This window comes from Podarcis erhardii, assembly GCF_964252035.2.
Source record: "Podarcis erhardii genome assembly, chromosome: 11".
Lineage (NCBI taxonomy): Eukaryota > Metazoa > Chordata > Lepidosauria > Squamata > Lacertidae > Podarcis > Podarcis erhardii.
The window spans coordinates 21144204-21170657 of record NC_138501.1 but is presented as its reverse complement, the minus strand read 5'-3'; the positions used below and the strand labels follow the sequence as shown (position 1 = coordinate 21170657).

The 26454-nt window shown below is 41.9% G+C and overlaps 1 protein-coding gene across 2 annotated transcripts in view; it reads left to right on the top strand.

Moving 5' to 3' along the window:
* The window catches only part of FER (FER tyrosine kinase), a 132935-nt gene that overhangs the window by 60189 nt on the left and 46292 nt on the right, over window positions 1–26454 (top strand). For both annotated transcript variants that reach the window (XM_081880453.1, XM_081880452.1), the window contains exons 9-11: window positions 312–368; window positions 6575–6690; window positions 9666–9760. In XM_081880453.1, the coding sequence (XP_081736579.1) occupies window positions 312–368; window positions 6575–6690; window positions 9666–9760 (268 nt within the window). The remainder of the gene's footprint in view (window positions 1–311; window positions 369–6574; window positions 6691–9665; window positions 9761–26454) is intronic.

Below are 26454 nucleotides of genomic sequence, written 5' to 3'. Positions count from 1 at the left end.
CTTTTTCTTTTTCTAAAAAAAGCTTTCTTAAAAAACAGTGGTAGAATTACCCTGAATAAAGGAGAGCATGCAATTTTGTATGTTGTGATATCACACCTAAGCCTTAATTTTTGGATAGAAATTTGCTGTAGCATGCTTTTAACATCCTATTGTGTAGTAGCAGCTTACTCTTGAGATTATGTTCTTAGCATGTTGCTGATTGAATAGTCTCACTGGATCATTCCTTTAGGTCTATTCCTGCTAGCTCACAGAGGTCTTATAGGAATGCAGTATTTTGTAGACTAAACACTGCTGTGTATTTCTTGCTGCAGGATAAAAAATGGATTCTCAATCATGAAGATGTCACACTGGGAGAATTACTGGGCAAAGTAAGTAAACATCTGTTCTTAATGAGGAAAAGTACACCTTAGCCTTGGAGTATACTTGTGATATTGAGGATGGTGGGCTTCTTCCACCACCCAGTATATAATAACATTGTTTTGTAGCAGAACTGCAATTTTTTAAAAAATGGTCATATAATAGACCCAGCCAAAGTTAAGCGGATTTTAAGACCTACTTCAGTGAGAGAGGTTTAAGCATGAGCAGGATAGAAAAGTGCTTAACTTGAGTAAAAAAAATGTCCTAAGTTATCAATAATTTTAAAATAGCTTTGTTTTGTAATGCAAATATTACCGTACTTTTCTGTCTATAAGATGAGGGTTTTTAATTTTAAAAATTAGCTTTAAAATTAGCCCTTGTCTTATACATGGGCAGTGCAGAAGGGAGTTGGGCGATTGGTTGCAGCCACGAGGAGGAGATTGTAAGTGGTGATAGTGTGGGTGATTGGGGGCTGCTGGTGATTTGGTGGCTGTGGGGGTGATTGGTGGCTGCTGGTGATTTGGTGGCTGTGTGTTCTCGGCGACGCATGCGATTGTCAGCGATTTCTGGCAATTCCCACCCCCCAAAAAGCTCAACAACTGCGGGCAATCCTCCCCATTTTCTTAACTTGGGGTCCCCCCAAAATAGGGGGCATCTTATAGATGGAAAAATACGGTGTATTAATCAGATCAGTAAACTAGAGCAGTTAATTTTGGTGGAATCATTTTTAAGTAAACAGCTTCCCAACCTGCTGTGCATTTTTAGTTTCATATCTTTACATAATTTCCTTTTTCACCATTGCTATTTGCTTTTTAGGTTTTTGCACATGTTTTCCCCTCACAGTTTTTGTTTTCTGAAATTCATACCATCATAGAATCGTAGAGTTGGATAATCTAGTCCAGCCTCCTGCAATACAGGAATCACAACTAAATCATACATGACAGATGGCCATTTAACCTCTGCTTATAAACCTTCAAGCCCACCAGGCAGAGCATGCTCTTGCCAGTATCAAAACAATGAAGGGGCAAAACTTACTTGCTAGAAGCTGCAAGACAATGGAGAATTTAGGGAGAGGAGCTCACATAGTGTCCAGTAACTAGCACTAGTCCAGTAACTAGAATAATAATAATAATAATAATAATAATAATAATAATAATAATAATAATAATTCATTTCATTTCTATACCACTTTATTTTTAAGAACAAAGTCTCCAAGCTGTTTACAACACATTAAAACATCAGCTAAAACAATCCTGAATAAAACATTACGGAAGAAAGTCAAATATAAACAATACATTAAAAGCAACATAATTAACAGGAAACTATTATATCTTAAAGATTTCAAAATAAAACATTGCAAATGCAGTCAACTAGAGAATGTACATTTAACACAGCAAAGTTGACAAAACATTTTCAAAAAAACATTTCAAAAGAAAACATTACTAAAAATATTTTTTACTACTGTGCAGATTTGCCAACCTAGCTTTGCTCAATTACCTGCAGACTTCTCTAAGTAAAGGAAGCAGCTGCAACCCTTCTTGCAGTCGCCAGTTTGTGTGACATGGTCCTAGCAGAATATGTCTCTCCAGCCCCCAGTGACAGAGTGGTGTTTGGATGCTGGGCAGTAGCTGTCAGAATCTCTTGTATGCTCTGTATTAGTATAAGCTCCAAGTGCTTGGACAATGCCTCTCTGGGCATATTGCATATACAGAGTAGGGCTTTGCATATGCATTCAACCCAGGGGTGTGATATGGGGAATGGGGAACCTCCATATTAAGCGCTGTGGGTAATGAAATGAGCCAGCTCATTCCTTTGTCTTCAGTTTTGAAACACACTGTAAACATTGTGGGTGAAATTCAGAGAACATTAGATGCACATAAATCCTATTAAAATAAATGGCACTTAAGTGCATAACTAAGCTTATATCCCATGAATGTGAATGGTAATTAGAGGTGCCTAATTTTCTTTGGGTTGTGCTGTACAGCTGCAACACAGAGCCTTGCCTGTGAACTCCCTGCACTCTTTTGTGTGTGAGCCAAATGCTGGGAGCACACTGCATGCACTGCAGTTTCCCATTGTACTTTTCTCTCACACAACACAGTGGGAGGCTTCTGCATGTGTAGGATGTTTTCAGTTTTGTTTGGACATCATATGGAGATCTGATGACCATAATTTCTACTTACTCATCCAAGTTATTAATGTCTGTGTTGACTAGGTAAGGTAAAGTAAGGTAAAGGACCCCTGGACGGTAAAGTAAGGATCCTCTCATTTATGCCCATGGATTGTATATGGAGAAATAGTGGGAGTATGCCTCCTCTTCTGCATATCTCCCTTTGCTCCAAATCAGTGCCAACCTAAGACTTTTTGTGGGTTGAAGGTAGAGGCCAAATGGTGTTTCCCACCAACCCCCAACCCCCCACCAACCTTGTTCGATTCCATTTACAGCTTTCATCTGTTCCCCACCACCACAACCTTGGCACAGTGTCACCTGAAATCACTTTGGCTTTGCCTTACTGCATAGTAGGGCCAGCCTTCCCATAATGCAGGGGAAACTCAATTGTGTGATCCCACAGTTACATAGGGACGCGGGTGGCACTGTGGGTTAAACCACAGAGCCTAGGACTTGCCAATCAGAACATCAGCAGTTTGGATTCCTTTCGACGGGGTGAGCTCCCGTTGCTCGGTCCCTGCTCCTGCCAACCTAGCAGTTCGAAAGCACGTCAAAGTGCAAGTAGATAAATAGGTACCGCTCCGGCGGGAAGGTAAACGGCGTGTCCGTGCACTGCTCTGGTTTGCCAGAAGTGGCTTAGTCATGCTGGCCACATGACTCAGAACCTGTATGCTGGCTCCCTTGGCCAATAAAGTGAGATGAGCGTCGCAACCCCAGAGTCGGCCACGACTGGACCTAATGGTCAGGGGTCCCTTTACCTTGTTGTTATTTAGTCATTTAGTCGTGTCCGACTCTTCGTGACCCCATGGACCAGAACACACCAGGCACTCCTGTCTTTCACTACCTCCTGCAGTTTGGTCAAACTCAGGCTGGTAGCTTCGAGAACACTGTCCAACCATCTCGTCCTCTGTCGTCCCCTTCTCCTTGTGCCCTCAATCTTTCCCAGCATCAGGGTCTTTTCCAGGGAGTCTTCTCTTCTCATAAGGTGGCCAAAGTATTGGAGCCTCAGCTTCAGGATCTGTCCTTCCAGTGAGCACTCAGGGCTGATTTCCTTCAGAATGGATCGGTTTGATCTTTATGCAGTCCATGGGACTCTCAAGAGTCTCGTCCAGCACCAGAATTCAAAAGCATCAATTCTTCGACGATCAGCCTTCTTTATGGTCCAGCTCTCACTTCCATACATCACTACTGGGAAAACCTTTACATTACAGTTACATAAATATGGGATCTCTTGGTTTCTCCACTTGGGATGATCACACAACAGAACATGTGAGCTGAAGACCAGCTCATGATACCTCTCTGGATGTGGCCTTAGGAAGCTTATTTCATCTGAATTAAGGGATAACTTACATTTTTTTCCATTTTTATAGTTGAGCATCTCTGTTACAAGGAACACCCAAATGCCATAGCTAAAATAGAATGAAAACTTTTTTAAAAAACAACAACCCTAAAATAAAACAGCACAATATAGAAAACAAGAAACAACCTCATATCAGCATGCTAGAAATGTCAGCTGAAACAGTCATTTCCTCTCCACTTGTTGTGAACAGTGTTAGAAACTGAGATATGAAAGCTAGGAGCTAAATGGCACCTTAGTTGTGGGCACAACAACGGAATGTCTAGGCATGCTTTTTAAATAACAGGAGTACAAAGCTGAAAATGAATGAACTGCAGCTAAAATATTATGTTCGTTTTCACATGGTCTAGTCATTCCCCTCCCCCTCCCCCTCCCCCTCCCCCTTAATATTCTTAAGAGAGTCTCTTCTCCAGTCTTCAGAGAGTAGCTGAAAGTGGGGAGGCAGAAAAAGGTCCTTCTTCCCAAACAGAGGACTGTCCCCTGACATCCATTCAAATAGATGATTGTCCTGTATGAAGTAGGACACATGGCCACCATAGCAGGACCTGACCTGTAAGCTCCTGCTGGGATCCAGGGCTTCTTACATTCTCGCAGTGCTGGAAGGAGAGGCATTTCTGTAGCTCCCAGGCCACTCAGGTCCCCTGAGTACTGGGCCTAAGTTGTTAAAAAGAGGAAACTTAAAATAATCCATACCACCATGTTCTTTTCCTCAAAATACCGCCTCCTCAGTCTTGGACGAAACTGGATCATGTACCTCAAGGCTAGAATGGCTTAGATTAAAGTGATTTCACGGTGTGATTAAATTACTTCAAGTTGTGTTATTTCAGCTCCTCTACCTAATTATTCCATATCCTGTGGCAAATGTCAATAGAAGCAGGCCTACCAAACTTCCTGAACAACTTAGAAATCCAGTTATTTTTGTAAGTCCTATTCCTTCCTTCCTGTAGGACCATCAGCTACACCCAAGTATAAAGTGAAATGTGTAGGTATTGGATGAAGAGCAATTGACAGCTAAGCTGATAGCTTTTAAGATGTCATCCCCTCTACCCCCTGGCTATTCTGCAAAAAGATATAACTGTCCAAGAAGCATCAGCCAAGGGAAATGACAGATGGACAATAATTCTGTTCCATTTGGTACAAACTATTAAGTAACCTTAATTTCAGCATTTTGCTAAATTATAAGAAATCTGGGCACACCTTCTGCCTTAATTTTTACTTGGTAGCAGATTCCCCATCCCAGTTGCCACCAACAAAGAGAGGGGCATTTTAGACTTCTCAGCCCCTGCCTTGCCATTCATTTTAGTGGTAGCAGTATTGCCACTTACAACCCTTTATGTGTTATGTTTTAATTCTCTGTGGCACTTTTCAGTGAAAAAGACCCCCAAGGAGACTCTCAAAGAAAAGAAAATGCAAAACCCACACAATAAAACACAATTTACAAAAGTTTAAGACAATATCTTAGTGGCATATTTACATCCCCCCCCCCCAATCCAAACACATCCTTTCATCTGCCTAAAAGCAAAATGGAGTTTCCCCAAAATGTCAAAGAAAGCAAAGCAACTTTCTTTGAGAGGGTCCCTACTCCTTAGGCAGCCGTCTTCTAAGCAGCAGCGCCTTATGAGGGTTTGTACACAAGAGCAGATGGGAAAGTTCACCCCTGATGGCTCCAAACACACTCTGTCCCAGTAAATCACAACCCTTGCACAAAACCTCCTTCTAGGCATCCTAGTTATTGAGAGTTCATCTTGAACTCCTTGCAGCAAGTTTGTAGGAAGGTTATTTGATGTTGCATGAAGCAGTTATTCACACATTACATTGCCTTTTCTCATTATGTTTAGGAGAAATTCTGAGTGGGTTTTGTGGGGGGAGGGGTAGATGGAAGTGGGTTTGTTCCACAAGTGTGCAACATGAACATGCCGGCATGTGCTTGAATCCCACCTACAAAACTGGTGATCTGAAAGCAGCTGAAGTCTAAACAGAGGAGACCCTGATGGGAAGAGGGAGAGCAAAGAGGAGTGCTAGGATCCCCTAACTGAAGCTGGATTCCTCTCTATTCTCCCACCATTAGGAGAAAATGTTTTTTTCTTCTTCTTCTTCCAATACACAGAAGCTAGATGACTGGGGCTAGTCATATACTTCCCCCTCTGAAGTCATGAAAAGGAGTTTGGGCTGGCTGCTATGCTTAGCTTCCTACAGAGGAGGAAAAGTGATGATGGGAAGGGAAGAGAGGGCATTGCAAGGCAGATAAGCAGATGCAGTGGGGGAAGAGACTGCCTTAATGAAGTGTGCTTCTCCCACTCTTGTGTCAAAATCTTTTGTGAAACATTGCTAAGTTGCTTTTTCCATGGTAGATGACTGGATGGAGCAAAGTACAAAATTAATGGGGTGTTCAGTCTATAAGGCATTAAACATTCATTATATAAAGGCAGTGTTTGACTAAAGCCTTGAGCTTGATTTCATCGGCTTTTCAAAAACGTTAAAGTAACATTTCTTCCCATAAGTTAAAAAGGGAAGTATCTATTTCCTTAACCCATGTGTGAGCTTATATAAGCATATTGTTAACTGACACTGACAATATGCTTATATAAACATATTGTTAACTGTGATATTTCCTGCACAGTGGAACTTTATTTTGCTGAGGAATGCCATTAAGTTTGTTTACTGACAGTTTGTAATATCTGCAATTTCAGGGTAATTTTGGTGAAGTATATAAGGGAATATTGAAAGATAAAACTCCTGTTGCTGTAAAGACATGTAAAGAAGACCTTCCCCAGGAGCTGAAAATAAAGTTTTTATCAGAGGCCAGGTGAGTGGTGTAAATGTGAATAAATGTGCACTTGGGATCCATTACATGCCTAAATTTAATGCAGTTCTAAAACAGGGAACAGTTTCTAGATTGTCTGAGACTAATCAATACTTTCCACTTCAAAATATATTTCAAATTAGCAGTGGTGGTGGAGGCCCTCCCTGAATTAATTCTCCCTGGAAGAAGTAAAATGTCATATGCAATCTGATATATCAAAGGTGAAAATAACCATCAACTGTTGATAGAAATTCCATATTGTGTAATATGCATGCAATGGAAAACATTCCAGGTTAGATTATTTTACTGGGGCAATATTGTAGTAAGTGGCATCAATAAACTCTTTTACCCTTACAAACAACTTGAACTACATGGAATAGGTTTTTCTTTTTCTTTTTCTTTTCTCTTTCTCTTTCTCTTTTCTTTTTTGCTAAGAAACCTGGAACTATAGCAATTATTCATTATGAATTATTTACTGAGGCTCAATTGGCATCTTACAGTTTTTTGTGGTTTTGTGTTTTTTTTCCTCTTCTTTAAGGCTAAACCCACCTAGAAAACTATCTCAAAACAGTACTTGGCTGAAATATTATACAACCTTTAATGTTTCTCTAGGTTTAAACTCAGCCACAGTTTCCACAGTTGCAGTATAATACTTAGGCAGCTGTTTGGTTTCATATCCTTGCCCAGTTTTGCAGAACGAACCTCCCAAGGCTACTGACAGGATAAAATGTGAATTTGAGCTGAGCCTTGCCTGTGGGAGAAGCAGTTGGTTGAGGTCTGCCTATTCCTCACAGTCTTGATCTTTTTCTTCAGATCTTTAGTGATTTCAGTTACATTCCCTCCCTGCCAAATCAAATGTGGAAGGCATAATAAATAATAATAATAAGAAGAATAAATTTTATTTATATCCCGCCCTCCCCAGCCGAAGCCGGGTCAGGGCGGCTAACAACAATAAAACAGTACAAAAGTACAGCACAAACAACACTCTAAAATCATTCATTATAAAATTAATTAAATTCAAGCCACTGGCCACCATTGGGCCAGAGCTCCGCGAAGACTGCCGAGGGAGGGAGTCAGGCTGTGCCCTGGCCAAAGGCCTGGTGGAACAGCTCTGTCTTGCAGGCCCTGCGGAAAGATGTCAAGTCCCGCAGGGCCCTAGTCTCTTGTGACAGAGTGTTCCACCAGGTCGGAGCCACAGCCCAAAAAGCCCTGGCTCTAGTTGAGGCCAGCCTAACTTCTCTGTGGCCTGGGACCTTCATGGTATAAAGGACGGGATGGTGAACCTGCAGCCCTCCAGATGTTGTTGGACTACAGCTCCGCCCAGCACATCAGTAGGGAGGATGAGAATTCGACAATGCTTGGAGAGCCACAGGTTCCCCATCCCTGGTATAAAGGTTCCATGTGATCTCAAGTACATTGGGAGTCAAGGAGGAACAGCCATGGACATCTAACTCAGTGCCACTCTTGGCTGCTCTGTATGCATAGAGCCCCAATGTTTTTGTTCCTTGGCAAAGCAAAAGTCCTCTGCCCTCCACCCAGGAATCCAACAGCCCAGCTCTTTCTGTGTAGATGCATGTGCTTAGACTTCATGGTAAGAACAAGTGTGTGACTAGGTGGGGGGTCTGTTAGGGGAGAAGAGCCCTGTAGAGGACAGAATCGTAGAATTGTAGAGTTGCTATGTAGATGTGCTATGCTAGTGGCAGCACTCCCAAGCAGAGGAGGGGTGGGATGGATTGGGATATATACCTCTGTACTACTAGTGGGTTTACTTGTCCATGCCATGAGGTATGGGAAGTATCAAGAGGTGCTTGAGTAGTGTGTTTAGCCTTGGGTCTTACGGAAGAGGCGGAGGAACAATACCAGAACTTCAAAGAGCAAGGGAGAAGGCAAGCATTAAGGTAGTGCAAAAAAAGAGTAGCCATTTGGTAACTTGTACAAACTGCCGTGCTATATCCTGATGACGATTGACTCAAAAGGTTTCGAGCAACCTTCAGGTAGTAAATTGCTGCTTTCTAATACCAGCTTGAAGCCCTGTTCTCCTGGCTCTTGCAATCATGAGCTCTCCTAGCATTGGGGGTGGGGGGAGGCATAACTGTACACCTGGGCTTTCCAGAACTATATGAGGAGCTAGATCATGACACGGCTTGTTAATTTGTTAATGAGAACATCTTTTTGGAGCTTAAGTTGAAAATGAATCAGTGTAACTTCTCTGTTCACATCTTTAAAATGATTAAGATGGTAGAAGGCACAGGTGTTGATTGCAACTGGAGAGTGATCACATGCCATTTGTCTTCATGGAAATGTTCGAATGTCTTCCAGGATTTTCTGCCTATTCTAAAGTATTGAATATTTGCTTTCTGTCTATTTTTAATTTTACATACTTACGTCTGGTAGATGTTGATCAAAATAAATGGCACTCTAGCCCTATCACTTGCATGGTGGGGTAACTTAAGTCTAAAGGGGACTATAGAGTCTCAACTTTAGCCCCACCCCTTTGTCACACTGCCCCTTACAGAATCCCATATGTTCAGGGCAGATGTGTGCAGTGGAGAGTGTTTTGCACTCAAGTAGATTTCTCTGCACGTTCTAGAAATCTGGTTTTGTTTGGTTCTAGATGATATGAGTGAACCAGTATAAATATTTATGATCTGTATTTTCCTGTTTGCTTAAATTGTGCTATGGTTGTGTTTAATTTTTTTTAAAGTTACCCTGGGATTCTTTATGTGAAAGGTATTGGATAAAGTAAATGAATACATGCTCATGATCCCCTTTCATGTGTGTTGTCACTGAGAAGAGCTTTAGTTTTATCATCTTTCTTAGTGAGAGGCGGTTTCAGTTGTACAATGTGATTCTTTTCGTGTTTACTGAAACTCATCTGAGTTTATTTTAGTCATGTAGATGCTCAGTAACTTTTTTCCTACATAACTGAAATCAAGTTGATACAATGACATGATAAAACCTTTGTACCCCTTTTTCAGAATACTCAAACAGTATGACCATCCGAATGTGGTAAAGCTTATAGGAGTTTGCACTCAAAGGCAACCTATATATATCGTTATGGAGCTTGTTCCAGGTAATGTGTTCATTTATTCTTATAGCATTCTTGTAGTACCCAGGTTTCTAATCCTCCCCATTTGTTTGGATATACTCATTGTCCTTCCTCTGCATCTTCTCAGTTTAACTAATCGGCTCTTTAGAGACAGAAAGGTCTCTGATATCCGCACACTATTTCAGAATCAAAGAATAATTTTGTTTTTACCAGCAGGTGGAGACAGTATCAAAGTCATAGCGCGTAGGCACATCCCATTGTAAATCAGTATGAATCATGGGAATATGTGCAATCTGCTATTCCATGTTCATTCCACATACTGAATTCATATGTGAAGAGCAAAAAGTAAAAGCCTTATTCTATAATATTGAATTAACCAGTAATTCAGTACCTCACTTTCACTTAAAAGGAACAGGGAAGTTCTCAATTAGGGTTAGGCTGCATACTGAACCTGTGTTCCCTGAGCTGTTCCTGGACTCCAGCTCCCATCAGTCCCAAGCAAGAAGGTTAATGGTCAAGGATATTGGGAGTTGTAGTCGAGCAGCACCTGGGCTACATCCCCATCCCTGGGCTTACATGTATTTTCAATGCTTTTGGTGGACGAATAGTGTTGACTAGTTTAACTAGTCTATTTTTTTCTTCAAAGTTTTCCCCCTCACTTTGAGTTACAGGTGAGGAGATGTTGTCATTGGAAGCAAGGTCAGTTGCTTTCTGTCTCATAATCTTTGCTGAACCTTGTGCCCCTTTTGCTAACAAAAATATATTTTTGGAGAGAGAACTGTGGAGAATATGCTGTTGCCACATCACTCACAAGATTAATATTCCATATGGTTCCTGAGTGCAAAACCAGGGTGGAATTATAACACAGGGTAAGTGTTTATACCAAGGGTGAGGAACCTGTGGGCCTTCAGATGTTGCTGAACTCCCAACTCCTATCAGCCCCAGCCAGCATGGCCAATGGTCAGGGATGATGGGAAATTTTGACCAACATCATCCAGAGGCCCTGGGTTCCTGGTTTATACAACTTGGATGTATCAGTCTTGAGTTGACTTTTTAAAAAAGGGTTAATCTAGTTTTGTTTTGTTTTGTTCTCCGTGGTGTACCATGACCAAAGCAGCTCATGATCGATACCAAAATACAGCATCATAAACAAGGAGTTCATAACAAAACATATCAAGCAAATTCAAATAGGACAAAGTCAAGTAATCAGATTCAGTACTATAATGAATGATACATTTAAATACAAAGGCACAATAAGAATGAATGGTTTGTGAAAAAAGAAAAAAGTTAACCCAGTGTTTGCTACTATAGTAGTTGCAAGTCTTGCCTCAGCAGCCCAGTTTATATAACAGTCTGGCATGTCTGGGGCTGGGCTTCTCACCAGGCTGCCCTCCACCAAGAGCAGCAAGATGTTAGACCTTAATGACAACTATTTGTATTTTTATCTCATCCCACTAGTGTAAATAGTCTGGTAAAAAGATCTGAAGAACTCGCAGAAGCCTGGAGGGCAGCATGAGAGCTAGCCACCTTGTCACTTCCAATTTATATGATATTATTCCTATGGCAATGAAGCATCTGCCTTTGATTGGCTAAGGTGGTATGGTGACATGGAATGTTCATCTTGCAGTCCAGCTCCTGTGTAAGAAACGTTTTCAGTTAGGCTGGATTAAATGCTTCGGCAGGGGCTGGTTGTGGAAAACGTCCCAGTGTGCAGAGAAGCCAAGGAGAAGCTCAGAGAAAAGGAGGCTAGAGGAAGGATGCATAGTTGGATTTGGGCCGGGAAGGGCAGAGGAATAAAGCAACTGAGGCAAAAGGGAGCTACAGTAATGAGACTAGGAAAAAGGAACCACATCCTAGTCTTTGGGCCGCATGGTGTGGAGGAACTGAATGATGTGAGAGTGAGTGCTAGGTAATTTGCTTAAGAAACATGGAGGGCAAGGGAAGTGGTTGCTTGGTCTAGAGCCTTGAGAAGGGAATTGTGCCAGGCATGGCTTCTGCTGTCACTGCAGCATTGTGACTTGACTTTCTTAAGGGTGCAACAGTTGGAGCCAACAAGCAGGAGGCAGGGCTGAAACCCAACATTCCCCAACCTTGTGCCCTTAAGATGTTTTGGACTACAATCCCCAAGAGTTCCAGCTGGCTTTGGCAATCGTCTGGGGTGATGGGAGTTCTAGTCCAAAATATCTGAAGGTCAAAAAAAAGTTGCAGAAGGGTGGGATGGAGACTGGTAAAAAGTGTTAAAACCAAGAGGCAGGCATCAGGATCAGAGTTAAAATAGAACAAGCCGAGGTTGGGAGCAGGGAGGCCTGAGGAAGAGTCTCGGGAATCAAGGTGACAACAGGGCACAGAAGGAAAACATGCACTTGCATCCAGGAAATCAGATAGAAACCTGGAACTGGAGAGTTAACCAGAAAGCAGCAACTCCCAGGATTGTAATTGCTTCCACATACAGAGGACACGAGCACAGCGAGGGATGGGGGTCAGCAAGCAGTTGCTCAGGTTTCAGTCCTATGTAGCTGAAATGATAACTCAGCAGCCATGTTTCTCTAAACACGACACTTCTCAGCCAGTGTGACTTCAATTGCTTCTGTCCTCGACTCTGTTTAGGATCATGAGCACATGGCTGCTTTGTTTGTGGCACATTCTTCTCCTTGCCCACTCCCTTCTCTTATTGGTGGCAAATAGATAACCTCAGCCTTTTTTTCTGTAAGTAGAAGCTGCCATTTTGCCCATGGCAGCAATCATAAATGTGGTTTGAAAGATGCCAAGCAAAGTTCTACTCATAGCAAGTGATTCAGATGATCTGTCAGGAGTTGCAGTGGCAAGGAACTGCCACAAGCAGAGTAGTCCTATAAGGTCATAAATACAGCTGAGGTATCCGTCTGAGCTGGGGGACTCGTGACACAATTTCAGTGTTTTTTCTTTATTATAATGTACTCAAAGAAGTACTAAATTTAAGGTGGACTGGGCAGAAAAAAGTATTCTTGAAAGGGTGAAGAAGTGGGGATCCCCTTAATGAAATATTTTAGGGTATGTATTTTGAAACCATTTTTCTTCCTTCAGTGCCCGTTAGCTGGGAACCAATCACATAATACTGTTTTTAATTTGTAGCTTTTAAATGTGTATGGTTTTCATGTGGTTTAATATAGATGCAACCCCTACTGAATCACTGGTTTGTTTTTTAGTGTCAGCATATAACTGCAAAATTCATGCCAGTGTGCTTTTTATAGCTTTAATATTTCAAAGCTTATTCCTTTTGATTTCATCCATCAAAATATTGCTGATACAGCATTAGCCATTTGTGGATACTTTAAAATAGTATTCCATAATGCTTTGTTTGGTTGCTCTAATGTTTCATTTGGTGCCTAATATTCCAAAACAAATGAGGATGGGAGAGCATAAGCTGACCACTTATTATCATGGTGAATAATCATTAATTGTTTGAAATGGGAGCCAGATATTTCAATTTGCACATTGCATAAGTTCAAAGCCTGTTAGCATACTCCATAAGAAACTGTTGACATTTTTATCGTTCTCCTCTGGCTAGGCTATTGTATATTATACCACTACTTATTTTTCGTGTGAGGCTATACAGTAAAAAAGGCTGAACTAAAAGAAAAAAATACCTTCTCCAATTTGAGAGCTGCTTCTTGTTTCTTTTCCTTTCTAAAAATATACAAAGCCAGAACTAATGGAATCATAGTACTAGCAGTTTCTGCAGCAAACAAGGGAGAGAAAACTTTATTCCAAATGTAATTCTTCTGTCTTGGCACCCATGCCACAGGTTTAGGAAGAGGTGAATGCCCCCAGGTAGGTCTAGGAATACCCCCGGTCTGAATCCCTGGAGAGACACTGTTGATCAGTGTAGACAATACTGAGCCACATGGACTAATGGGTGGTAGAAGGCAGCTTTTCTATGTTTGCTGAGCTCCTCTTCCAGTTTGTCACCTAATGATGGTAGCCACCATTATGTTCAAGCAGCCCTCCTGGCCTTCCTATCAAGAGTTGCTACAAGCACTAGAACATTTTGACTTCATAGCAGTTGAAACAGTGGTTGGGGAATCTTCCCCTTTTTACATACGCATGCAGAGGTCCCCATTTGTCTCAGTACCGTGTTCTCCATCACCGCTTCTGCTGCCTCATACTTCCATCACTTGTTTTCTAGCCCCCTCCTGCTTCTCACACCTCTCTCCTTTTTGTCCTCATATCAATGACATTGGACCTTCACTCCAGCCTTTTTCTCCCAGTTCCAACTTCCACATCTCTGTGCTTCCTCAACCCTCCTCATATCTTCCGTGTCATCACTGCAGTTTAGCCAACCTCTGGAAGGAAACTTGCAGACTCACAGGCAAGTGCCTTAAACTAAAGCCTTTCAGCTTATGTGTGCTCATATCTGTGCTCATATATTCCACACTATTTGGAGTCTCGGTAGTTGAACTGAGCTGAAATAGTTTTTTGGGGTGTATTATTGGGCAGAGGTGCTAGATTTTGGCCAGATCCCTATGAACTTTGAGTTTGCAAGCAATGTGGAAGCCAAGTGTTCTATCAAGTGTTCTGATAAAAGTGCTTTAATGTAGTATGAAATGGGTATACAGAATTGTTCAATTATGCCTAAAAAGTGCCTAGTGTTACATAACACCCAGAACAAGGTGGCTTCCCAGCAATCCTGCAGAAGAGAGGATTGTAATTGTCTTGTGCCTTCAGTCATTGAGGGGTCAGTGACAGTTTCTGCTGGAGTGCATTCTCACTGTGGGTTTTATGTAAAATATTTCCCAAGAGACACAGATGGGAAATATTTTACACAGAAACGTGCTGGAGTTGCCATAAAATTTACTTCCTTCCTTTCTCTCTCTCTCTCTCTCTCTCTCTCTCTCATTAGAAATAGATCAGCATCACCAGTTCAGTGATGAGATTGCTACCTGTCTTGGTGGTGCCAATATTGGGCCAACCCAGGTACACCATTCTTTGCCTATTAGTCCAGGTTAAGCATACCCAACTCCCTCAACCATTGCTCATAAGGCTTGGTTTCCATATCCTTGATCATCTTGCTCACCCTCTGTCTTCTCACAAGACAGAGAAACCAGTAAGAGAACACTTCAGTCTCCCAGGACAATCTATACAAGATCTCAAAGTAGCTATCTTATTAGAATTTCAGAAATAGACTGGAAAGAGAAGTTGCTGAATTGCAACTTATTACCAAACTTAAAACCATGGAGAAACCTGGTCTGAATAAAGACATTGGATTCTTATCTCATTATACATGATAAAGCTATTTTTAGCCATCTTACCCCTTGCTTTTTCCTGTAAGACCAATTGCAGTCATTGAAAGTCGTCAACAGGTTTACCACACCTATCAGCCAATCACCCATTCCCACCACCCTTCTGAGTAATATCCCTCCCCACCCTCTCACTATATATAAGGGTCTGGTGACTTCTATTTCAGTGTATCTGAAGAAGTGTGCATGCACACGAAAGCTCGTGCCAATAACAAACTTAGTTGGTCTCTAAGGTGCTACTGGAAGGAATTTTTTTATTTTGTTTCGATTACGGCAGACCAACATGGCTACCTACCTGTAACTATATTCTCAGAGTATTAGACTCGGACGACTCAGCTTCTCAACAGTGTTGCTATTTGACTCATGGTAGTGATAGCACTTTGCAATAGTTTTCACCAAGTAAGGCTGCCCATTGTGCAGTTGTACTTCTTTGGGTGCATGAAAGTGAAAGAGAATATAGTGATAAGACCTGCTTCCCCTTTCTGGGTTCATGTAAACATTGCAAATTACTTGCTTCAGCAGCCTTAGCTAGAGTCTGTACCTGCAGTCTTCTCAAGATCCAGACACATTAGTTAAAATATACCCTTGTGTAGACAAACTACGCTTGGGTTGCTTAGAGCTACTCAAGTCATTTTTGAACCTCTTCAGGCTCATGATACTGTTGAACTTGGATACGGCCTTTTCTCCTATCATTCCTCCCTTCTGTCTGCAGCAGATTGCCTCCAGACCCAGCTGCTTTGGAAAATGTCATTATGTTAATAGCAATGGCTTTGAGGTTTTCAATACACAAATGATGAGGGTAGAAGAAGTTACTGCTTTACCAGATTTATATAACACCGCTGTTGGATTCCATGTTAGTGGCATTCTTTATATTTTGGACAAGTGAGGAAAGAAGCAGCAGGGAGTATTAAGTATTTGGTGAGGAGAGAGAAAATTCCCCAGCAGCCTTTATTCTCTGTGCATTCTTGCTCGGATACCTGTGGTGGAAATTGATTAGTGCCTATCCAGCCCTCTAGATATCGAAGCTAATGGTCTAATATTTCTCTGTCTCACCCACATGCACACTGAATTCAGGCTCTCTTCTGTGAAGCAATAAGAGGATAACTTTGTTTACCATTTCAGTTATGAGGTGCAAAAATAACAAAAAACGAAAAAACCAAACACCTTGGGTATCACAGGCTAACTGCTGGACTGTTGTCTCATGAGCTAAGTTAATATCGCAGCTAAGTGGAGTTGCTGACAGAGATTTAGAGTTTTAAATGACTTTCTCCCAAGAGAAAGATCTCAGAGTTGTTGGGTTTTTAAAAAAATAATAATAATTCATTAAGAGTAAATACAGTAATCCAGGGGCTGATTCAATTCCCTATTCCTGTCTTGAGTCATAGTTCACAGAGCAAAATGGAGAGAGATGTTCCATTGGGTGTCATTTCCCTGCAAGTGATGCCAGAGCCTACAAGCCTATTAAGGGAATACAGGGGCACTAAAATATAGATGTTATTGCTCTGACAGACAAATGGTACTGGCTGTTGCATGCATCGACTCACTCGTTTTTCTTAGAAAGGAGGTTGCCGTATGAGTTGGCACTGAAAATGCCATTTGAAAATGTTTTTGCAATGTTCTGTAGCTCTGCAATAATAAGGCACTAAAATGCCACATTTCTCAGGCCTGCTTTAGCTAACTAAGCAATACTTATTATGTGAAGGACAAAAATACCCTCACACAATGACAAAAGACACAAATGGCAACACAAATAATCTCCCCACCCCCTCAGGTATGTAGCCGAGTCACAATTTCAGCACTTGGAGACTAGAGAGCAGTAGAATTTCATATTCCTGTCTGGAAAGAAATGTATGATCCTGCTGAGAGAGATTTTCTTTGTGCTTTGTCAAAGAAAACTACTGGTCAGGCAGTACATGAGAAGAGGACTCTGGAGCATTTTTAGCACATTATTTGTTTCAAATACACAGTTATCTGTTCTAGCTAGGCAGAGTAAAATTCCATGAATCACTGAACCATTTGTCAGAATGTTGAAAAGACACACTTAACCCATCAAGCAGAATGAAACGTGGGAAGTGTTCTCAGGTAAATGGAAAGCTTAGTTGGAACAATATTAAGATGTTCTTCTGTTCAGAAAGTGTTGATTATGGAATACTTAGAAGTAGCTATCACGTGTTTTCTAGAAACCTGGCTTGTTCCAATCAATGGGATATAGCTTTTAGAACAATGTTCATTTGATTTTCTACAGTTTTATTCAGAAGCAATCCTGTCTTTAAGGACAGGCAGTTATAAGCTTATGGATGGTAGCTTTGCCCCATTGGCTGCTTAGATCTTGTATTTCTCATGATATGATATCTGATTAATTCCTTAATGTTGTCACTTGCCATGTACCTGGGATTTCAAAAGAATGGGAATACAGCACACTTGACTCTTGGATAGGTCAATGCAATGTTACTGTCTGTGATAACTGAGATGTTAGCTGATGTTAACTGAGATGAGATGTGAGTCTCTTGCAATTTATTATGCTGCTATATCATAGTTTACATGGCAAAATAGGGACTGTATTTTATTAAGATTAGGCTCCAAAGACTGCACACAATTTTGTATTCTAAATACTCAGATTTTTAGGCAACTACATTTTATCTCCATAACTTAGGTAAAGGGACCCCTGACCATTAGGTCCAGTCGTGACCGACTCTGGGGTTGTGGCGTTCATCTCGCTTTATTGGCCGAGGGAGCCTGGTGTACAGCTTCCGGGTCATGTGGCCAGCATGACTAAGCCGCTTCTGGTGAACCAGAGCAGTGCATGGAAACGCTGTTTACCTTCCCGCCGGAGCGGTACCTATTTATCTACTTGCACTTTGACATGCTTTTGAGCTGCTAGGTTGGCAGGAGCCAGGGACCGAGGAACAGGAGCTCACCCCGTCACAGGGATTTGGACTGCCGACCTTCTGATTGGCAAGTCCTAGGCTCTGTGGTTTAACCCACAGCGCCACCCATGTCCCTTAGTGCTTTTCAGATTCTCTGCTTTTTGAAATCACTTTCTCCATTGACTTTCCTGCTGAAGAAGCCTCTGAATGTCATGCACTTTCTGGGTCTTGTGCACACCCAGTTCATGCAGGATGCACACCAGGTCTTTTAGGTCTTCTGTTGACCCACATCAACCAGGAACATTGCTAAGATCACATCCAACACTCCCCCTTGAATTGGAAGATGAGTAGTGTTCATCCTGTCTTTTAGGGAAAACTCATCTGCCATTAGTGATATTTTCGTTGAGAGACACCTGAAAAGCTTCCAAGGAGCCTTAGAAAAATGATTTGAAAATGCTGATTTTGTCATTCGTATACGTTGCAGTACAAGAATCACAATGATAAGCATCAATATGTGGAGTTGGAAGTAATCAGTGTTTTTGTCATGTTCTCCCCACAGCTGATCTTTGGTTGTGAGCTTTCACACCTTTACTGAGATTGCATCATAGAACATCCTTTTTCCCAATTAAAAAATGTGTCCTCTTTCCTAGAGTCATCCTCCATACTGCTTCTTAGACGATAGCTCAGTGGGACCTTCAGTTTTAATTAACCTGTACCTTGGGGTTAAACCAGAGCTGGTTGACATTTTTCAGTACAAGTTAAAGATTTTACACATAAACAGGGAAGTTTGGTATATTTGTTTTAGCATATAGGCTATATGACCAAAACAACTTACAGTAAATTCCAAAACAAGGTAATATTAGCAGTTAGTGCAAAGCTAGGCTTTTGTATGGTCACTGTGAGAACAGGTTACTGGACTAGATGGGCCTTTGGCCTGATCCAGCAGGGCTTTTCTTATGCTTGTGACTTTCAGCAAGACAACACCATTAGTCCACAGAACAAACAACAACACATACCTAACAGATTTAAACCTAATTCCCAGTCATTTCCCCACTGCAACTCAACATTTTTGACCAAGCCAGTCATTTTTTAAAAACTCCAAAATGCATTCAAAGTACTGGCATATAGAGATTATCCTACTTTTTTTACTCCTGTTTTCTTTTGCCAAATCGTTAAACACATTCCCTTCATATTTTCTACTTAATATTGCCTTAAATTACTTTATGCTTTTCTTCCTCTGGACAGACAGCTGTGTTCCCTAAAAACCTGTAAAATTCAAAATGCTCCACTGTGTGTGTGTTCTTTAACAGTGATTTTGTGAGTTTTGAAGACCTTTTGTTGCATTCCCTTATGTTTGTGCAAACAGAATTTTGCCAAATGGCAAATTTATATTAAGGCTAACTTTGGAGCAGACATTCGATCAATACTAGAGGAATAAAACATGCCATTTGGAGGAAAGGAATTTTTTCATCACGTCTAAACTTGATTGTTTTGGGTATGATGTGGCAAATGCTTAGCTTTTTATAATTAGCTGGGAAATTATACTTAAATAACATTGCAATACAACATGCTTTTCAGTGTTATGTAACTTTAAAAATTGATTTCCACCCCCCCCCCTTTGTTGAAGGTAAATGTAAAACTGATTATCAACACGGAGGGCATTCTAAATTGCTTTGTAGGCTCTTTCCCTCCAGAAAACTAGAAACACTTTGAATGAGTGAAACTCCTTAATAGAAGGTTCTGCTCATAAAGTAAGAGAATTCTTAGTAATTTCAATAGTGCTGAAAAAGCAGTATTCGCTGTAATCGATAAATTCATTAGGCACAGCTTAACAATACAGTTTAATCTTGCTCTACTTAGGAGTTCTCACTTGGTAAAGGTTACTCAACACTTACATTGGAAGCAAATGATAGCCTGTCTGTTTTCTTTAGTTTAACTGATACCTTCAGTAAATGTTGAGTTTTGAGAAACGATAGCATTTGTATTTGTTAGCAGACCTTAAAGGCTAGAATTAGTTTTTAAAATGAGAAGTTTTAACACTATATTTTTTAGGTTGCTGCCTGAGAGATGGAGCATTTATACTCACTTCTTTAAAGAGAATCAGGCATATCCCTTGAAGGGCCAGTAGGCATAGTTCATGTAATATGCATACTCTCAGTTCTAACTAAAGGTTTTTGTAATGGGGAGAAGGATGTCAGGGTTAATTCCTTTGACTCTTATGCACATATAATCTACTGTCATATTCCAATCCAATGCCAGAGAAAGAGGCAAAGCTGGTTAGAAGTTGTGGGACCACAGATAGCTCCAAGTGAGCAATTTGCTCCAGCAAAGGTTGAGAAGAGGAATGAACCTTTTTAAGTTACTGCTCTCGGTCTACCTCTAAGGCTCCACCTGTTTGGGACAAGGTTTAGATTTGTGACAAGTCACCAAGACACCATATCATTACATGTGTAAGACCCATTGGTGACAGTTAAGGGCAGAGCCGGCCCAGCTTGGAGGTCAGGGTGAGGCCTCCACAATGGTTCTCCTGCAGGTACCCCTTCCTTTTCACCTCTGCCAGTGGTGGAGAAGCACCACCAGCGGCAGTGCTGATTTTGGGTAAGATCACGCTGATTTTGAGCGAGACCTTGCCTGAAAATCAAGTGAGATTCCATGGAGCAAGTGAGGTCTAGAATATTTCCCTTGCATCCAGAGATCCCCTCTGCAAACAGAAATAAACCTCTCATTCAGGGGTGTCCCCCTTTTCTTTTTGTTGAATCCATTTCCTTCTGCAATCCTCCTCACATGCAAACGCATTCTGTTGCCAACAGACCGCCAAGCATTGGAAACAGATTTTTCAGGGGCCTGCTGTGGAAAGGGGGAGGCAACACATCCCTTTCTGTGAATAGAGCTCTGCGCATGGGAGATAGGATGCAAGCCATTGAATCCAGTTTCCAATAGATGTTATTAGTTTCTTGTTATCAAGTTACTTAGCCGTATTTCAGAAACAATATAGATTGTTATTCTGTATAAATGGGCTATTTCAAATCCTTACTGCTTGCTGTTATATTGTAAATGGTAACTTCACAACATGTATTCCAAATAAATGTAACATGATGGCAATATGAAGGCTTGTTTTTCAAAAGGAGGTAAAGAAATTTGCACAGCTAGAGTTATGAACTGAAAGAGCTGGAGTGAAATCCTCTTAGCATAGCTTTGAAGTATTTATGTGGTCTGTGCCTTATGAAGATGAATTACTGGGATTTTTCTACAAATGCTATAAATGTGTGAATTTACCAGTGGAATAATCCCTTGTTTGTTAAAGGGTTGGCAATTAAGTGTTAATTCACTTCCTAGGCATGAACATTATAAGGGTCTAAAAGGAATTGACACCATGTCTTATACTTGGCACTTTAGTCATGTAAATTACCTGTTTACATCCATAAATAATGCCACATCATGACTGAATAGAACAAATAACATTTTGCATATCCTAATATAAATGAAATCATGTTTTAAGATAATAAAGTAAACATAGAAGGAACCCTGATAAACTATTTCTTTACTTTTTTTAGATTGCCCCCTATATCAACGCTTAAGAATAAAACATTTTCTGTGCATCCTATAAAACAGTATTTTCTTGAGGCATTTATGCTGCAAAGTGAAGGATGGCCTGAAATGAAATAGTGAAGCATCTACAATGTGATGCAATGAGGCTACATACGATAGAGAGAAAATTCTGCTCCATTAATTTAATAAATTCAACCTAGAAAATTATCTCATCTGCTTTCCTGATTTCTCTGCCCCACCAGCACCTCCATGCTCCTCTTCTGATACAGGTCCTCTGCCTTTTGGTTATAAAGCCAGACAAAGAGCATTATTGGGCTGGTAGTTATGTTACCGTGGTAGATTTCTATACAGTCTTACTTCTCATCAGTGATTCTCCACTGTTGCTTCACCTGGACCCAGAAACAGCTGCAATTGGTCAGGAAGCTGCTGTTCATGCCACAATAAGAATACATATGATGGTTGCTTTTTTTGCTGATACTACCATGCTTGAATCCAGGAGCTCAGGCAAGTTGTAGATCTGTTCTTTCACTTGCAAATAAAATGACCATAGTAACTGATTCTTTGCACTGTTCCTTTAGGCCAGTGGTTCCCAGTTAGCTAAGTACTGCAGACTCTCTGTTTTTCTAAAGTCAAGCCATGGACCCCCTACTTTTGATATCTCTATGGTAGTTTTGAAAGAATTGATGCTTTTGAATTATGGTGCTGGAGGAGACTCTGGAGAGTCCCATGGACTGCAAGAAGATCAAACGTATCTATTCTTAAGGAAATCAGCCCTGAGTGCTCACTGAAAGAACAGATCGTGAAGCTGAGGCTCCAATACTTTCACCACCTCATGAGAAGAGAAGACTCCTTGGAAAAGACCCTGATGTTGGGAAAGATTGAGGGCACAAAAAGAAGGGGACGACAGAGGACAAGATGGTTGGACAGTGTTCTCGAAGCTACAAACATGAATCTGACCAAACTGCGGGAGGCAGTGGAAGACAGGAGTGCCTGGCATGCTCTGGTCCATGGGGTCACGAAGAGTTGGACACGACTAAATGACTAAACAACAACAAATGGTAGTTTTTGTTATGTGAATGGTGCCATGGGCCCCCTGGGTGGGTTATGTGGTTCTCCTGGGTCCATGAACCACCAGTTGGGAGCCCCACTGCTTTAGGGCGATAAGAGCCGAAGGGAAGAAGTACTGATGTCTATCTAACAACAACAGTAAGTTGATCTTATGGCACAATGACATGGAGAGCCATTCATTTCCAGCTGGTGTTGGCTATCTGTACATGTGGATTTCCTCCTAGTCTGGTATCAGTACATTCCTAGGAGCAGTTAACTCTGCATTAAGGGAAGTATTTCCTTCCCTCCTGTATCAGAAAATGTGGCAGAAATGTGGTTTCTTTGTTATGAATTACTGACAAAAATATTTTTAGTGATGCTGAATTCTTTATCAGCTATTATAAAGTTCACACATTAAGAATTTTCCCCTTACGCTGGCGTTTTTTTAGAAGTCTCCAGCTGATAGTGCTTTCCATACAAGCAGCAGAGTTTGCAATGTTGACAGTGTAGACAAAAAAAAAAAAAAGAGGCAAATGTGTGGAAACAGTTTACTGTGCTGTTTTGGTGCAAATCAGTGTCTTCAGCTGTGTTCATAAATGTAAAAGAAAACTTGATTTTTATGTGCTTGTTGAACCCTGTATTCCTGTGAAATAGTTTAAAAAGAGGATTCTCAGCTAATGTTACAGTGGCTCTTCTCCCCTCTCCCCTTTTCAGTTAAATTATATTGTTTTGAGTGTAACTTAAAAGAAGACTATGCAGGTAAAGGTAAAGGACCCCTGGACAGTTAAGTCCAGTTAAAAGTGACTAAGGGGTTACGGCTCTCCTCTCGCTTTCAGGCCAAGGGAGCTGCCATTTGTCCACAGACAGTTTTCCGGGTCATGTGGCCAGCATGACTAAACCACTACTGGCACACAGAGGATGTGACGAGTGCCAGAGCACACCGAAACACCGTTTACCTTCCCGTCACAGGGGTACCTATTTATCTACTTGCACTGGTGTGCTTTCAAACTGCTAGGTTGGCAGGAGCTGGGACAGAGCAATGGGAGCTCACCCCGTCGTGGGGATTTGAACCACTGACCTTCTGATCAGCAAGCCCAAGAGGCTCAGTGGTTTAGACCACAGCGCCACCTGCGTCCTTTCCCTTTACCTATGCAGAAAGTTTAGCTGGCCACTTGCATGATTGTCCTAGGCTGAGGATGCAGAAATTGTACAGAGCAAGTGACCCCTGGGACAAGTTGCAACCATGGGGAGCAATTTTTGTTAGGCTTTCCACTCCTGCTGCAGTCTTTTCAGGCAACAGAAATCTACGAGACACGCACAACAATCAACATTGTACTCAATATTCTAAAGAGGGGCACAACTTACTTATTGATCACTTGTCTTTAAGGCACCGTTCCACGCTTAACAAAACCCAGTTGGTGTATGTTCAGAAGTGCTTGTGTTTCCCTGTCTTCTGGGAATTGTTTAGAAATCTCAAGCAGTTCCTTATTTATTAAAGGGTTAACTGATGTCAGGGGCTCAGGAGCAGAAGCGCAGGGAAGGGAGGAAAGGGAGAGCGAAGGGGAAGAATCTGAGGGCAGCGTAGGAGAAGATGACAGTGGCCCGAGAGATTCCATGAGCCTCTCCAGCGAATCGGAAGATTCACAGAAGGAGGTGCCGGTGGCCAGGGCAAGGGGGGTCCCAAGGGGGACACTCCAGAAGCAAGGGGCCAGCGGGGACTCCCAGAGCAGTAGTTGGAGATCAGGACCAGCTTCCCCACCAGAGCATAGTGGGGGGGAAGAGCCCCAGGTATCGGGGCCAGCGTATCCCCCAGCAGGGAGAGAAGATGGGTCAGGGCTGACCACGCCTCCATCGGAGAGTCAGGCAACGGAGGAGAGGTCAGGTCCAGCCAGCATCCCGGAAGAGGGAAGCAGTGATAGAAGCAGTGTAACGGTCAGGAGGAAGGTCACTGGGTTGGCGCAAGAGCCAAATTCAAATGTGCAGGCGCGCGGGACAGCAGAGAACGAGGATTGGGAACCGGGTCTTAAAGCCCGCCGGAGGCAGGGGGAGGAGTCAGGCGACTCAGCGTCAGAAGAGTCCAGAAAGGGGAATGCCTCAGCGGACAGGAGGACCCAGAGGAGGAGAGAGCAGAGGAAGAGGTGGAGCAGGGCTAGAATCTTAAACTGGTGTCGGGGGGAGGAGATTCAGACGGAACTTCGGCGGTCTAGGGTTTAAGACGTAGAGCTGCGCACTACGGCTTTAAAATGGAAACTGAACTTCAATAAAGACTTTTGTATATAACAACGACCTGGCGTTGGTCCTCTGTGAGCTGGGACCTTGGGGCAGCTCTGACAACTAAGCACACAGAGAGAGATGGATGGGGCATCCATCTTTTTTCTCCTTTTTTCCCTATGTTTTTGGCGGTTCTCATTTTTACATGTAATCTGCCTTGAGTCCCATCAGGGAAACAGGTGAGGTATAAATAAATATATAACAGCAGTGACATAGGAAGCTGCCATACTGAGTCAGGCAATTGGTCCATGTAGCTCAATGTTGTCTACACTGGCCAACCGTGTTTCTCCAGGGTTAATTCATTCATGACATTCCCAGTCCATCCTGAAATTCCCAGGGATTGAATATCGGGCCATAAAATGAAATGACTGACTGTAGCACTTACTAAACAGAAATCCTAAAGTAGCCACTTCAGCACATATTAGAACATCATTTTCAGGCTAAGCCTGTGTTCAGTTAGTAGAAGACAGGATTACTCTGGGCTATCAAGCCAAAGACGAGGTACAGTGGTGCCTCGCAAGACGAAATTAATCCGTTCCACGATTCTCTTCGTCTAGCGGTTTTTTCGTCTTGCGAAGCAAGCCCATTGACAGCTTAGTGGATTAGCGCTATTAGCGGTCTAGCGGCTTTTAGCGATCAGCTGAGAAGCGGCTTATCAGCGGAACAGCTGATAAGGGGCTTAGCGCTTAGGGAAAGGGCGGAAAACGGGGGGGGGAGCGGGAACTCGCAAGATTTTTTCGTCTTGCGAAGCAACCCCATAGAGAAATTCGTTTAGCGAAGCGCCTCCAAAAACGGAAAACCCTTTCGTCTAGCGGGTTTTTCGTCTTGCGAGGCACCACTGTATTACCAAAATACTGATATATCTCTGTTGGGTGCCAGCAAGAGGGTATGAAGGGGAGAGGAGTTGGAACCAGCCAATCAGGCGAGAATGCTTCCCACCCCACACTCCTGGACATCTGAGAGACATACACAGGGGAACTGTTGGCCTATTAAGATGGGGGGGGGGGAGTGTGAATCACATCACCCTTCTCTTGATTCTCTGCTGGATGGAAAGAGACATCACTTTCTCTCTTCAGAAGAGAAAATACAACACAGTGGTGACATGTCATCTTGCTTAGGAGATTATGGCTGTGAAGGCTTTTCAGACGGAAATATGGAGTTCAGGAGGAGTGGGGTCTGCCTGTTTGTTACAGTATATGAACATTTATCCAAACAGACGTATTTTAGCTAGATTTTGGTTTTAACTTCATTTAATTGGTAAGGAAGTGGAGTATAAATATTTGAAATGCCTTGCTTCCTCACCATTAAAGTAAAATCTCTTTCCATCTCTTTTAAAGCAAGAACATACCAGTTGTTTTGAGATCCCTGATGACTTAGGAGCTTTCATAACAAGACTTCTCGTCCCTGACTTGTGTTCACACTTCGTTGAAATTTATCCTCTTTTAGTTTGACACTGTTTGCAGGAATAGTGTTCAGTTTTAATTAAAACACTTGACTCCACTTTAAACCATAATATTCAACCCCTCTAGTGCTTTGCCCACCTTTCCCTCGAAATGTAATTTTCTATGGTTGTCTGTTCTGGGGATTTGGCTCTGTGTTTCTACTTTGCAGCTGATTTTATTTTTAATGTCTGTTTTTTTATTGAAACAAGACACTTGTTTTAAAGCAAGCTATGTGTTTTGGGGAAAACATCTCACTTGATAAGTCA